We start from the raw sequence: 15,572 nt of genomic DNA on the forward strand, positions 1-15,572 counted from the left end.
ATTACATTTGTCATCAAATAATATAGGTCAGGAATAAATATATCTATGTATCAGTAAAAATATTATTATTGTCAGTCATAGCAATATATATATCAGGAATAAGATTATAATGTCAGGAATAAGATATGTATAGGCATGAATAACATATGTATAATCAGGAATGAGAATCTAAATGTCAGGAATAAGATAGGTTTGGTCAGGAATAAGTTTAAATTTTTCCGTAAAAACAATATTGTTTTTTCTTTGGGCCATAAGTGTTCTTGTATCATAAAAAGTTATAAAAATATGAAAATTTAATATATGTTATTATTAAAAAGTTATACAAATTTTACTAAAGTCATAATAAAGTCATATAAAACTGAAAAAGTATTTAATTATTGCAACTTCAAAAAGTCATACAAATCTGAAAAAACTGAAAAAGTATTTAATTGCATCTTCAATAAGTCATACAAATCTGAAAAAACTGAAAAAGTCATATAATTTCAAATTAATTTATTGCATCATGAAAAAGTCATAAAAAATAGACAAAAGTCATAATTTCTTCTGTTAAATTACATGTCAATTATTGTTGTTCAAACATAACTATTTTGTATTTAAAGGCTGTTTAAATCAAGTTTTTTCTATAAAAAAACTTAAATTAACAACCTCTATTGTTTCTATATAAGGTTGAGTCTTATATCATAACTTCACAATAAGTTATATTTTTCTTTTGTACAATCTTGAAGACAATGGCTGATTTCTATGAAAATTTGGCAAAATGTTGTGTTAAGTTCAGATCACCTTATCGGCTAAGTTTGGTAAATACATTAAGCTTTATACTTATATATTTTTTTTGTATCTTAGTAAATATTTAATGTTTTCATTGTATTTTGTGTGTTTTTTATTTATATTTCAGCCACTTTCTGCAGATTGGAAAGGTTTTCTTTTAAGATTCAGAGGTCCAGTTATAGTCTATCGTGGGAATAACGGCAGATTTTGGGAAGTTAGAGTGTTAAGCGTACCACAAAATACAAGAACCTATGGTGGTTGTTTTATTGATGATGAATGGACAAGCTTTGTATCATCCAATAATATTGTTGAAGGAGAAAGACTAGATATTTATCATGATATTGATTAAAATTTTTACATTAGAGTTTTTACTGCTGATGGTAATTAGAGGATTCCTACTGATGCAGAAAATGGTATTAATGTATAAGTTTCTCTGTTAAGTTTATGTTTGTAATAAATAAGTTTATATTTATCAGAAATAATAATATTTATATCAGGTATAAGTTTATGTTTTTCATAATTAAATTGTTTTATCATAAGTAACTATATTAATTTCAGCAAAAAGACTATTTTTGTCAAGAATTATATAATATTTGTCAGGGATGAATTCTTATAATTAGGAGTAAAATACTTTCATTTTATATTTAATTAACAAATAATAAATTTTAAAATAACAAAGTATGTACGTACGTGATTCATTCTCATCCCATATCATTGATTTAGCAAGCTTTGTCCAGCGTTTCAGAACGTATCTCTCTGGTATAGCATGTATGCTGTACATTTGCATTATCTTGAGGATGTGAAAGCACAACAATCCGGTCTATGTGAAGCACATACAAGAACACATAAACTCATTGTTTTAACAGTGATATATGACTTGATAGGTGTGCTTATAATCTTCATCAAGAGAAACATCAAAGAATTTGACGTATTGCATTGAAGTTGGCTTTTCCTTTGCATATGCTCCTAGACTTGTGTCAGATTCCAACTTAAAATCCTTGTTTAAGTTTAGAGTATAAACTTTAGCAGCATGTTTTAATATTTTTGTTGTTGTTTTTGGTTTCTCAGTAGTACATTTGAAGTTGTCACTCTGTTTAGTGCTTCTACATCTTCTCACAGTACCTTCAAATATGTGAAAGAACTCCAAAAGTTTAGTAGTTCTGTTGGCCTTAAATGAAATTGCTCTGTTTGTTACTTATACTCTTTGAGATGAAAGAATTCTCGCTGAGAAAATATCATTGCTCAATGTTGTGCACCATTTTTCTCGTAGCCCGAATAACCTATCAAACCACTCTTTTTTTTTCTAATCCATGCTTTTGAACCATCTTGTTCCAGATATCTTCAAATTTTGATCTGAATCACAGCCACTTAAGCACTTGTGAAACATATTCTTGAATTTAGGATTGTTTTTTAGAGTTCCAAAGTGTGATAAAAAATTCTTTTGTAAATGCTATAGACACAGTCTATGTCTTGAATTTGGATACACCTGCAACAATTATAGAACAATTTAATTATTTTCTTTATTTTTTTAGATTATTATAATCAAGAATTATATGATATTCATTAGGAATTAGCAAGTTTTAGTCATTATTTAGACAACATAAATCAAACAATTGCATTTTATAGTCAGATATTAGATAAATCATGTCAGTTTTTGATATATTTTTGTCAGGAATAACAATATTTTAGTTAGGAATTAAAGAGTCACAGTCACATATTATATAACTCACGTCGGTTATTAATTTATTTTTTTCAGGGATAACAATATATTAGTCACGAATTAAAGAGTTTCAGTCAGATATTAAATAAATAATGTCAATTATAAACCTATTTTTGTCAGGAATAACAAAAAAGTGTAATAGTTAGCGTTTTTCAATTAACGTTTTTAAGTTAACATTATATAGGTCAGGAATTAAGTAGTTTTTTAAAATCAGGTTTAACATAATAAAGGTCGGGAATAAGATGTTATTAATTAGCAATTGTTATGTTTTATAGGGTTATAAAAAAAACTTAAACACCAAGAAAGTTGGTACTATTAAGAACTTATATCATTTTAAAAAAATTAGACTTCTAAAAAAACTTTAACTCCTAAAAGCATTTACTCACTGATTTTATTAGGGACCTTCCATAAACTTAAATGTGTGTGAGGTGTATTGAAAGGCCAAAAGGTTTTTTTAATAGGGGTAGATGAGAGGTCATCTTCCGCCTTTTCATTTCTTACCTGTTCTTCTATTTAACCCTCACTTTCTCTTGAGTTTTTTGTGCAATCTACATTGATCAAAGGAATAATTCTGAGTTGATTCTTAAACAAAATTCAGGTAACTTGTTTATCTTAAATTGTGGTTGTTTTTGAACTATTAGCAATTAAGTTTTAGTGTTTACACTTTATTTTTGAATTACTGTTTGATTGTTTGAATTTGGGTATTAAATAATGTTGTTTAATATCTATATTTGATGATTTTAGGAAATAATGGACGGTTTGGAGGATGCACACCCTTTATTATCGCTGGAGGATATTCTTGTTGTCCATGTTTTTCCCAAACTTAATCCCACAACAAGACATTCATCAGGAAATGTTTGCAGGAGGTGGAGGAGAGTTATTCGGTTTGGGCTAGAGGAAGCCAATCTAGTTTTGGGCATGGAGCAGATAATGGTTCTCCATGTATTCTCTAAACTGAAATTTTTTGAGCAAAAAATTACCTCTTTGGTTTGTCAAGATTGGAGGAGGATGATAGTTGATTGTGCATTTATACCTTGGTATCATTACAACAAAACCAATAGCTACTATACATGGGTTATTGATGATCTTATCAACAATGAAGGAAAGGATTTCTGGGCTGATATCAATGAGGATTGGTCACCTTATTGTGATGGTTTTCCTCTGTTATTTGGGGAGAACTAGGTTGTAATTCGAGGTTGGACAGGGTAGCCTTTGGTTTTTGTTAAGTTCCTAGTGTAGTACTTATATTTTAGGTTTAATTTGGATGTACATGTTGTTGTCAAAGGATAGTGTGACATTATGAGGTTGTTTTTTGTAACACTTTGTCACATCCTTGACAATTATTTTGGAAACAAATGAAAATGTTTATAAATTTTAATTGAATTTAATTGATTACTTATTTTTTATTTACTTTCCTTAATATTGTTAACTATACTGTACATTGTAGTGAATCTTGTTCTTATTTTACCCTTTGGTATGGATACGGTTGTTTCACTATGCATAATGCTATATCATGATGTGAATACTTAAGAGTTTTACATTAAATATTTTACAGTCAGAAATAAGATTATTATAATTAGGAATTAGATATTTTTACGCAGAAATTAGGATGGTTTAGTAAGATATTAGGTAGTTCATCTAAGACATTAGTGTTTTTTAGTCAGGCATATTATTCTTAAAGTCAGATATTAGCTAACTTATATCAGGGATCGTTCTATGTTTATTAGGCATAAAAAAAAATAAATTGTCAATTGATGATGTGAATACTTAGAGTTTTGCATTTAACAATTTTAAGTCAGAAATAAGATTATTATAAGCACGAATTAGCATGCTTTATTCATATTTTATTTAATTAAATTAAGTTATTCGTGTATATTAATCTAGCATAACATTCTAAAAGTCAGAAATTAGCAAATTTAAGACAGATTTAAAATTAATAACATCAGGAATTAAAAATTATTAGTTAGGAATAAGAATGGTTTAGTCAGATATTAGATAATTTATCTCAATTATTGATGTATTTTATTCAGGAATAACAATCTAAAAGATAGAAATTAGCATGTTTTTGTCAGATATTAGATAACTTATATCAGGTATTGGTGTATGTTTATCAAGCATAAAAAAATTTAATAGTGTTTGATTTTACTTAGAGTAGCTCTCAGTACTTTGTGATTTGGATAAAGATATTTAAAATAAAGATATTTAACATAAAGATATTTACCTAAACTTCTGGATAAAGATGACAAAAATGTAAGAATAAGAAATAGAAAATTATTTTAAAAGTATTTTTTTAATCTATTTTATTTGTCTATAAAACCATGATTTGGTCATACATTTTGCATGTTTGTGTTCCTGTATATTCTCTCTCCTAAAACAAACTCTTTTTCTTTATTCCTCAAATATGGAAAACAATTCTCAGTCTTCTACTTCATCAAACGATCCAGAGGAAAATGTTTTTGACAACTTTGAAAAGAGATTAAATGATCTATTCGAGAGAAGAGATAGAGTGAAGGATGGGTTGATGAAGCTGTATAAAAAAGTTGAAAAGAATGAAATCGAAGAACTGAGGAAGAGAAAGAGGGCGGAAGAAAAATTCCAAGAAGAACAAAACAAAAAAAAAAAAAAAAAAAAAAAGAGGACGATCAACAAAAGAAGGAACAGGAAGAAGAAAAAGAAGATCAAAAGAAAAAACAAGTTTAAAATCTGAAGAAGAAGATTAAGATTCCAGGGTTTTTATTTTTTTATATAGTTTTTTTTTTCTCTCTTTCTTAAGGATTAACCTCAATCAATATCATTTTAATATATGAAAAAATGATATGTAATAATTAAAATTTCAAAAATATATTACGAGTATATTTTATGATGTATTACATTTTTCGAAATATATGAAATATGTAGCCTATACATTGCTGAGTATTTATTTAGTATTGTACTTTGATTTTATTTTGTTTTGTCATGTATTGTCTTCTTTTTTTTAGGAATTAAATTATAATAATCAGACTATAATACTTGCTGGTAAAAAAATTAGTATATTTAGTCAGGTAATAGATTTAAATTTCATATAATGGTTTATATTTGTCAGAAATTAGATTACACTACATTCCTTATATTACAATATTTTATATTAGGACTAAGTATAATTATGTGGACAAACAAAAAGCCAGAAAATGATGAATTGATTGATTTATAATAAAATTACTTGGGAAAACGCGCAATAATAACTGATTTAAGTAAAGTATTCAAAAAATCATATTCTCAAAAAAATCTATACACCCTTTCATATTTCTCTTCTGTTTGTTAAAAAAACCATCCATTTCCAGTTTTTCAACAAAGGAGATTTAGTAGTTTTGTTCAATTTTTATTCAATATCAACTAAATTGCAAGGTACATATTTCAAAATCATATTCTCCTTTATTTTTATTGTTTCAATATTGAAATTAAGTTTAAAATATTATTGGTATTGTAGTATTTAGAATTATGTTGATCATCATTTTTTTTTTTTTTTTTTTTGTGTAGATGTATATAATGTGTTATAATATGTGGAATTTATGTATTTTGTTACTCAAGTAATGTAATGTTTATAATTGGATGATGTTCATTGTTATTATTTTTAAAAACAATGTATTTTTTTAGTTTGAATTATTTTAATTTGTGGTTGTGTTAACACTATGATTATTGGATGTTTTGTTAGTGTAATTGGATCCGGTAGCCGACCCTCACTACATGGCTGCTCTAGAGGATGCCCCACATGCTTTTATCTATTCCTGAAATCTTATGCATGTACATCTTTCCTAAGTGCACCCCTTGAGCCCAAGCGATGTGTAATTGTGTTTGTAGGCATTGGTATGATATGTGGTATTCAAATGCCTGGATTCCTCATGTTGTTAGAGCTAGACCGGCCAATGAAAGGTGATGGATTGCAACTGATATTATGAGGCATAATGGGTATGGCTTTCATAATTCAATGGTTCAGGATTAGGCTGAGTTTCTTGATGGTTTGCGATGGCTATTTAGGGATGAGGAAGATATGTGGAGTAAGAAAAGGAAGAGGGAAGAAGCTATTCAACCTGGTGGGCCGCAGAAGAAGATTAGGCTAGAGTAGTGATGTAATTAGTGCTAGAGTAAATGAACTGTAACTTGGTTTTTGGTTAACTAGAGGGCATTGTTTTGTATAGAATTAAATTTTTTTGCTCTTGTCATAGTTTAGTGTGACAGTGTTCATTTGCATTTGTAAGGCATTGTCACCAGCATAACAAAGTATTATGTACTTAATTGATAATTATTAATGAAATGAAGAAATTTAAATACTAATTTGGACTTAGTTTTTTGTTTTTGGTTTGGTTTTTTTTTGTGCATAATGTTGGTGAATGAAAAAACACTCCTGAATAGTTGGACTATGTTACCTTAGTCAGGAATTAAATTCTTTCAGTCATAAATTAGATTAATTTCATCAGGAATATGTATATTTTAGTCTGGAATTATACTAATTTAACTAGAAATTAATTTATTTTTGTAACTAATTATATATTTTAAATCAGGAATAATATTATTTCTTTCAGGATTAATATTCTTTTAGTCAGGTATTATATTATTTAGGGCAGGAATTAAATCATATTTGTCAGAAATTATTTTTGTTGTATTTGTGTAAGGAATTATAAATTTAAATCATTTATTCTTATATTTTAGTCAGATATTAGATAACTCTTATCAAATATTACTATATTTTAGTCAGGATTTAAATATTTCAGAGTTTAATTAGTGTTTTGGAATTAATATTTTTAACTCAGAAATAAGTTTAACTTAAACGGGAATTAGATATTATTAGTCAGATATAATTTCTTTCATCTTAGGAATTTTTTGATTTAAGTCAGGCATAACATTTTTTTCAGGTATTAGATTATGTAGGGCATGAGTTAGTTTATATCTATAAGGAATTAAAGAATATTTGTTAGGAATATAATTATTTTTATAATTAAATACATTTTTAAATGAGAATAAGATAGTTTCATTCAAGTATCAGATTACTTTTGTCAGGATTTAAAACTTAAACATCAGGATTAATATTTCTTTCATCATGACTAAATAGTTTGAATTCAGGAATTAAAAAAATTTGAATATGTTATTAATATTTTAGTTAGTTATTGCATTATTTTTCAGAGGAATTATATTTTTTTGGTCAGGAATTAAGCTACATTCAAATTTACTTAGATTGTGTTAAGTTATAGAATACAAATCACATATTACAGTATAAAATACAAATATTATGAAGCTAAAACTGCTTACCTCTGGTACGCGTTGCTCATTGCAAGATCTTTATCGGTGAAGATTGATTTTGGTTCAATTCCACACATTGACTTTTTGAAGATTGAAAGCAGCCAAACAAATGTTTCAGTCTTTTCATCAGTTATGAATGCACCTCCAAACATTGTTGTTCCCTAGTGATTGTTTATACCAACAGATGGAGCACATATCAACCCATATTTGTTTGTTGATCTGTATGTTGTATCGAAGATTAAAACATCACCATAAGCTTTGAAATCTTCAAGCATTTGAGAGTCACACCAAAAATAGCTCACCACATTATTTTCTTCTCCAAATATTCAGTCTATAAAAGAATGAAAGATCTTGAATAGCTCTTTCTTGAAGGGTGTCTAATACATTCTGCATGTCTCCACCTTCAACCATACTCTTTTTCACCCTTGATACATATTTAAGGTAATCTCTCTTAGTATGACCTACACATTCTTCTCCTCCAGCTTCATTGCTTATATAATTATAAGCATCCATTGGTTTAATACCACTCTCAATCATGCTCTTAATTAACTTACCCATTAGAGCGGATATTTGCTTTTCTGATCTTAGATGATGTCGTTGAACTGTTATTACCAGTTCATGATTGTGTTCCAACTCATGTGTAAGAACAGCAAATATACCTTCTGCATTTTTCTTAAAATGAATATGAGCTTTGCATCAAGTTCTTGTTTTATTTACTTCCCTTTCTTTTCTCTTTCTTTCATCAGTTTTACTCAATATAGGTATTTCTACTGAATTTTGTTCACCTGCAATCTTCACTTTACCCTTTGTCTGTCCTTCCTTAGAACATATAAAATAAAACTCATACAATAAATCATTATTATCTCTTCTCTTTGTTGATTTTCTGACACTGAAACCAACATATCTTGAATGATCTTTGTATAAAAATTATCCATCATTGTAGTCTGATACTGTATATCCTGCTAAACATCTACTTATGTTTTCATTCCTATCATATTTGTAATAATCTGCAGCAAAAGTAAATTTAAATTATACAAAAGTCAGGAATTAAAATATTTTTAGTGTAAGAAACTATAAAATTTAAGTCAGAAATTAGAATATTTAACTCAACAAATATATCAATTCAGATATTTTGTAAGGAATTAAAGGTATACAGTTAGAAATTAGATATTATATAACAGGAACTATAGTTAAACTATCGGGAATTGATTTTTTAAGCAATAACACGAATTAGTATGTTTCATCAGGAATTAGCTATTTTGTGTCAGGTATTGAAATTTTTTTGTCAGACATTACAATATTTAATCAGGTATTGAATTAGAACATTACTATGTTTTAGTGAGGAATTATATTATTTATATATCAGGTATTAGTATATTTTTTTCAAGCTTAAATACTTTAGTCAAGGGTTAAACTTATTTTGAAAATTATTGATTTAATGAATTAGCATCTTTTATTCAGGAATTAGATAATTTATATTAGAAATTACAATATTTTAGTCAGAAATATTATACTTTTTGTCAATTTTAAGATAACATAAATTAGGAATTACATAAAATTACACAGGAATAATATATTATTACAAAGGAATAACAATTTTTTAGTCAAAATTGAAATTGTTCTGTAATTTATTTCATCAAAAATAATATTAGAATAGTCAGATATTTAATTAAATTATTCAGGAATGAGGTTTACAAAGTAACGAATTGAATTAAAAATATATTTTATGTGTAATTACTATGTTTTTGTTAGGAATTACATTATATATGCTAGGAATTAGTCTATTTTTGTAAGCATTAAAATATTTTTCTTAGGAATTAAACTGTTTAAGATTATTTTAACACTTCATAAATTTTCAAACAAACATACCTATTATATTTGCAACATCTTCATCTCTTTCTTCATCATCTCTTCCTTTATTGGTGTTCTCTTGTATAATTACATTATCTGCTACATTCATTATTAGTGCTCAACACTTTAGGTATACAATCTGAAACTAAAATAGCTTTGCATGCAAATTAAAAGTCGAATTAACTACGATCTGAATTCAAATTAGCCTTGCATGCAAATTATAAATAGAAATGAAATTAACTACGATCTGAAATTAAATTAGTATTGCTTGCAAATTATAAATTGAAACTAACAACGATCTGAAAATAAATTTGTCTGGTTACAAATTATAAGTCCAATTTAACTCGAAATTAAATACGATCTAAAATTAAATTAACATTACATGCAATTATAAGTCGAAATTTATTGTATGCAAATTTAAATTGCATTCAAAATTGAATTAACTTTTTTCGAAAATTTATAAACTCAAAATTGATTATGAACTAAATATGATATGAAATTAAGTATAAACTGATATTAAATACAATCTGTAATTAAAGGCAATCTGAATTTAAATACGTTATGAAATTATGTAATTCAATTGAAATAAATTGTACCTTTTTCAGCAGTAATTGAGCTCGAAATTGATTCTATAGGTGAATCAGATTCTTCTTCAATTATTATTCTGCTGTTTGATTTCTCCATTATTTGATTTGATTTTTTCAGAAATTTGAAAATTTGAATGCTCTGATGTTTGAGAAAATGAAGGAGTTCTTAGTTTCGCGAAATGAATGTGTTTGCAATTTTGTTAGAAAATGTCGGCGCTTGAAATTTGAGGAAAATGATAAATGACAAACAATTCACACATTTTATAAATTGACGTGCGGGCTTTGGTCGGCTATCTCAGGTCCGCGCCTTTTTGATAAGAGCCCGGTCTCATGTGAGTCCAGTCTCACACAAAACGCTTTGTTTGAATTCACATAATTTCTCAATTGAATCATTAAATTAGGGTTCTTGGGGAAAAAATTGAAATTGGGGATTTCCAAAATTGAGGGTTTTGGGGGAAATTTTTCTTTATTATCCAATCTAGAGTACATGCGTCAATTCAGGTGGGATTTTAGGAGGAAAAGTGTAATTCATGGGGCCTAGTGCCGGAGATTCTCGCCGGAATAGTTGTCAAGGTAGCGCTACTCAAACTTTTTTTGTTTTTGTGGTAGTTGTTTCAAAAAATAAATTAAATGTTAGTTGTTTCCAAAATCATCATTTAAATGGCACTTCGCAAAATTTCCTTAAAAAAAATGACTATTAGCAGCTGGCCGAATTATATGCCAATTGCAAATACATACTATTAGCAGCTAGCAATTATATGCTAGCTGCTAATAGTACATATGCCAGCTGCAAATAGGTACTATTAGCAGCGGGCTAGTTATTGGCCAGTTGGAAATAATACTTTTTTTATGTTGAAAAAAGACTATTTGCAACTGGCTAATAAGTATGCTAGTTGCGAATAATGACTATTAGCAGCTGGCAAATGCCAGTTGCAAATATTAGTTTTATTGGTAGCCCCCGCAATAGCAGCCCCATTCGCAATGCTAAAAGTCATTTTTCGCCAGTTGCTAATAGCATTAACACTAAAATTAGAAAACCCTAAAATTCGAAAACCCTAAGACAAATTTATTAAAGTTGAATTACATGTTCACCTAGAACAATTAAAGGATAGATGGGAAGAATTAGTGTGAATTTGGAGCAAGAAACTTGGAGGATTTTTAGCAATGGTGAAGGAGGAAGATTAGTTAGCTAAAGTAATTGTATGGAATATTTCAAGCCATCCCACACTTGAGCCCCACTGTGATCATACACTTAAGCATGGTGGCGTCTAAAGGAAAGGAAACTAGAGTAAAAGAGTCGCCAACAAGTTTTAAGAACTAAAGATTGAACATGCCTTAAAAATAGGCCTCTACTTTATTCTTCTCGTATTAATGTGCGCTTTCTGACTAACATGCAATCAATAGGTTAACCCTAAACCTATTTGTTCCAGGTATGGATCCAAGGGTTCTGCTGGGTGAGCTAGGTCCCGTCAACAACCTACACAAGGCAGCACACGTAAACTACCCTCGAGGGTGGCTCGAGGAACCCCCCTCCGAAGCTTAAGTTAGAGAGTGTTTAGAGAGAGAAAGTGTACTTAGAGAGATATAGAGAATGTAATAACTTCAGTGTCTCACCTCCTTTCCGTTGTCCTTTACCCTCTATTTATAGGCGTACCATCTCCTTCATGGAGAGTTCAGCCTGGTCAACCCTGCGGGCTGACTCCACCGGGCTAATGAGCCCTCCTTAATTGCCTTCTCGGCAGTGAGTGCGCACCCTAGGGGCTGGGCGATAGTTCAGCGGGAATGATGAAAGGGCTTTCCTAGTTTGATGACAGTTTTCCATACTGATTTCCTCTTCCCACTGCTGCCGTCCTTCTGAGGAATAAATCTCCGGGCATAAGCTCTCTCTGCTTGACTCTTTTGTTGAAAGCTTTGGAAATCCTGCTCTTATGGGCTGCCAGCTTGAGAGCTGCTTTTAGCCTTACTTCTGGCAGGAAGTCTAGCTCTTCCAGCATGCGCTTTTCGTTTCCTTGTTGTTCATAATGGTGTATTCTCAGGCTGGGAATTTGCACTTCCACTGGGACGACTGCATCAGCCCCGTATGCTAAGGTGAAAGGACTTTTACTAGTGGACTCCTTTTCTGTGGTTCTATTCGCCCATAAGACCTCTGGGACTAAGTCCGACCACAGGCCCTTGTATTCTTCCAGCTTCCTCTGCAGGACCGTTAGGATCAGCTTGTTTGCTGGTTCTGCTTGGCCATTACTCTAGGGGTGGCAAACTGAGGCGCTTGCGTATTTGGTGCCCATGTCTTCCAGGTAATCCTTAATTGTGTCGCAGTCAAATTGGCACCCATGGTCGAAGACTATGCACTGTGGCACCCCGAACCTTGTGATGATGTTTTTCCATATAAACGTCCTCACTTGGGTTGCCTTTATGTATTTTGTCGGCTCAGCTTCTATCCACTTAGTAAAATAATCTACCGCCACTATGAGGTACTTTCTGCCTGCTGACCCAATGGTGAATGGTCCCAATATGTCCATTCCCCACTGAGCAAACGGGATTGGGTTGAGGATTGGGGTCAGATCATTTGCTGGCTAGTTTATGACTAGGAAGTACTTTTGGCACTTGTCGCATTTTTTCACATAAGCCACCGCGTCTTGAGCTAGGGTTGGCCAATATGCACCCTTTCTTAGGACTTCCACCCCTAATGCCTTTCCACTAATGTGATTGGCACATATTCCTGAGTGGGCTTCTTCCATAATGCTTTCTTGCTCCCATTCTGGGATGCACCTCAGCAGTGGCTTTGAGAAGCCCTTCTTGTTGAGCTCTCCATTCATCACCACATACCAATTGGCGTCTTTCTTCGCCTGTACTTCATCGTCGGGCAGCGAGCCATGAACTTTGTATGCCAGAATGTTTGCGAACCAAGCTCTCTGTTGCCCAATGCAGTTTACCTGCTCCTTTTCAGCAATACTGCTTTCCTCCATAACTTCAACCATCACTGTCCTTGTGAGGCTCTGCAGTGTGGAGCTGGCTAACTTTGATAAAGCGTCAGCCTGGGAGTTTCCTACTCTGGGGACCAAGTATATCTGAAAGTGAACTAGCTGGGCTGCCAGCTCTTTTACTTTGGTAACATATTTCAGCATGGCGGCTTCTCTAATCTCATACGCTCCTTGTAGTTGGCTGGCGACGAGCTGAGAATCAGTTTGCAAGTGGACCTTGCGGGCTCCGGCCGTGATGCTCATGCGCAGGCCTGCCAGCGCTGCCTCATACTCTTCCTCATTGTTCGATGCTTTGAACCTGAACTTTATGGCGTACTCAAATACATTTCCCTCTAGGGATGTCATTATGACTCCTGCTCTGCTCCCCATTTGGGCTGAGGATCCATCTATTTCTACCTTCAAGACCCCGATGTCATCCTCTTTCTCCTCATAGGAGGCTTCCACGATGAATTCTGCTAAGGCTGGTGCCTTGATGGATGCCCTCGGTTTGACCTCAAACTCGTACTCAGAAAGTTCGATGGCCCACTTTAACAGTCTGCCTGATGCATCCATTTTCTATAACGCTTTCTCCAGCGGGTGATTTATGAGGATTTGTATTATGTGCGCGTCAAAGTACGGTTTCAGCTTCCTTGATGTTGTTACTACTGCGAAGGCCAGCTTTTCTACGAACGGGTACCTTTGCTCTGCCTTGGTCAGAACATGGCTCACGAAGTATATTGGCCTTTGCTGCTTTTGTCTCTCTACCAGCAAGACGACTACGATTGTCTGAATTGATGCAGAGATGTACAGCTGTAACTTTTCTCTCAGCTCCGGGCTGATCATTGTTGGGAGTTTAGTTAGATTCTCCTTAATACCCTCGAAGGCTTCTTTTTCTGCAGCCCCCCACTTGAATTCTCTGTTTCCTTTCAGTAGCTGACAGAACGACAAAGCCTTGTCTGCTGACTTGCTGATGAATCTGGTCAGCGCGACCATTCTGCTTGTCAACCGCATGATATCTTTAATGCACTTAGGTTCCGGCAGGCTTAGGTCTGCTTCAACCTTTTCCGGATTTGCGTCTATTCCTCTCTCGCTGATAAGGAAACCTAAGAACTTTCCTAAGCTCACTCCGAAGACACATTTCTTCGGGTTGAGTTTGATTTTGTGTTTGTTCAAAGTAGCGAATGTTTCTTCCAGATCCATGATATGCCCTGCCTGTGTGACACTCTTGACAATTGAGTCGTCAACATATACTTCAACATTTCTACCCTTCTAGTGTATGAACACTCTATCCATCGTCTTCTGAAAGATTGCCCTAGCATTCTTCAGCCCGAAGGGCATAGCTATGTAATTGTACACTGCCCCTTTGGTGATGAATGCGGTTTTCTGTCGGTCTGGTTCATGCAGGCTGATCTGGTGGTACCCTAAGAAGGCATCCATAAAGCTTAGCAAAGTGTGCCCGCTGGTTGAGTCCACCAGTTGGTCAATCTGCGGCAGCGGGTAGCAGTCTTTCGGGCATGCCTTGTTGAGATCTGTGAAATCAACACACATTCTCCACTGGCCATTTGCTTTTTTCACCATGACAACATTGGCTAGCCACTCTGGGTAATCGCAAGGCTCGATGAATCTTGCCTCCAAGAGTTTTTCCACTTCCTCCTGGATTGCTTGGTTGTTCTCCGTGGAGAAGCTTCATTTCTTCTGCCTGACTGGCTTTATATCCTCCTTTACATTCAGCCTGTGGACCATGACTACGGGGTCAATTCCTGGCATCTCATCTGCGGAGAATGCGAAAACATCTTTGTTCCTTCTCAGCAGCTCTATGAGGTGTACCCCTACTTCAGGATCGATATATTTCCCGATCTTCACCGTTCTTGAGGGGTCACCCTCTGTGAGCTCAACTGTGACATGCTCCCCACTAGGGAGTGGTCTGGCCATTTCTTCCTTTGCAGGATAAAAGTTTTCCATTGCTAACTTCTGTATGTCCTTCTCCCTGTGATACTCTTCGTGCTTCCTTTTTCTTGACTTCCTCTCAGTCTGCTCAGCGGGCCTCCGTTCTGAGGTAGGCTGCTGCCTGGTCTTTGCAGGCTGCTTTAGAGCAGTTATATAACATTGCTGAGCTGCCTTCTGGCTTCCCCTGAGCTTTGCTGACCGCCCTTCATTAGTTGTGTAGGCCATGGTGAGGTGGTAGGTGGATACCACTCCGCCTATCTTGTGAATGAGAGGTCTGCCCATGATCACATTACAGGGCGAAGGAGAGTTTATCACAAGGATTTCTGCTCGAACATCGCGCCTTTTTGACCTCTCCCCTACTCGTACTGAGAGCTCGATTATACCTTCGGGAGTCAGTCCTGATCCATTAAACCCGGTGACTTCGTAACTCACCGTTTTCAGATTCTTCTTATCCAACTTCAGCTC

The 15,572-nt window shown here is 33.0% G+C and overlaps 2 protein-coding genes across 2 annotated transcripts; both read right to left on the reverse strand.

Annotated features, from left to right (window-relative positions):
* Positions 1–11,999: 11,999 nt before the first annotated feature.
* Positions 12,000–13,733, reverse strand: LOC145557604 (uncharacterized). The gene is made up of 2 exons (XM_081618777.1): positions 12,822–13,733; positions 12,000–12,392 (listed from the first exon to the last, which is right to left on the reverse strand). The coding sequence occupies exons 1-2, from the start codon at positions 13,731–13,733 to the stop codon at positions 12,000–12,002; spliced, it is 1,305 nt and encodes a 434-aa protein (XP_081474903.1).
* A 3-nt stretch (positions 13,734–13,736) lies between these two features.
* LOC145557605 (putative mitochondrial protein AtMg00860) lies at positions 13,737–14,360 on the reverse strand. Its single transcript, XM_081618778.1, has one exon. It carries the CDS (start codon positions 14,358–14,360, stop codon positions 13,737–13,739), a length of 624 nt encoding a protein of 207 aa, XP_081474904.1.
* Between the last annotated feature and the right edge of the window lie 1,212 nt (positions 14,361–15,572).

Source organism: Chenopodium album, chromosome 9, assembly GCF_948465745.1.
Source record: "Chenopodium album chromosome 9, dcCheAlbu1.1, whole genome shotgun sequence".
In the NCBI taxonomy this organism is placed as follows: domain Eukaryota; kingdom Viridiplantae; phylum Streptophyta; class Magnoliopsida; order Caryophyllales; family Amaranthaceae; genus Chenopodium; species Chenopodium album.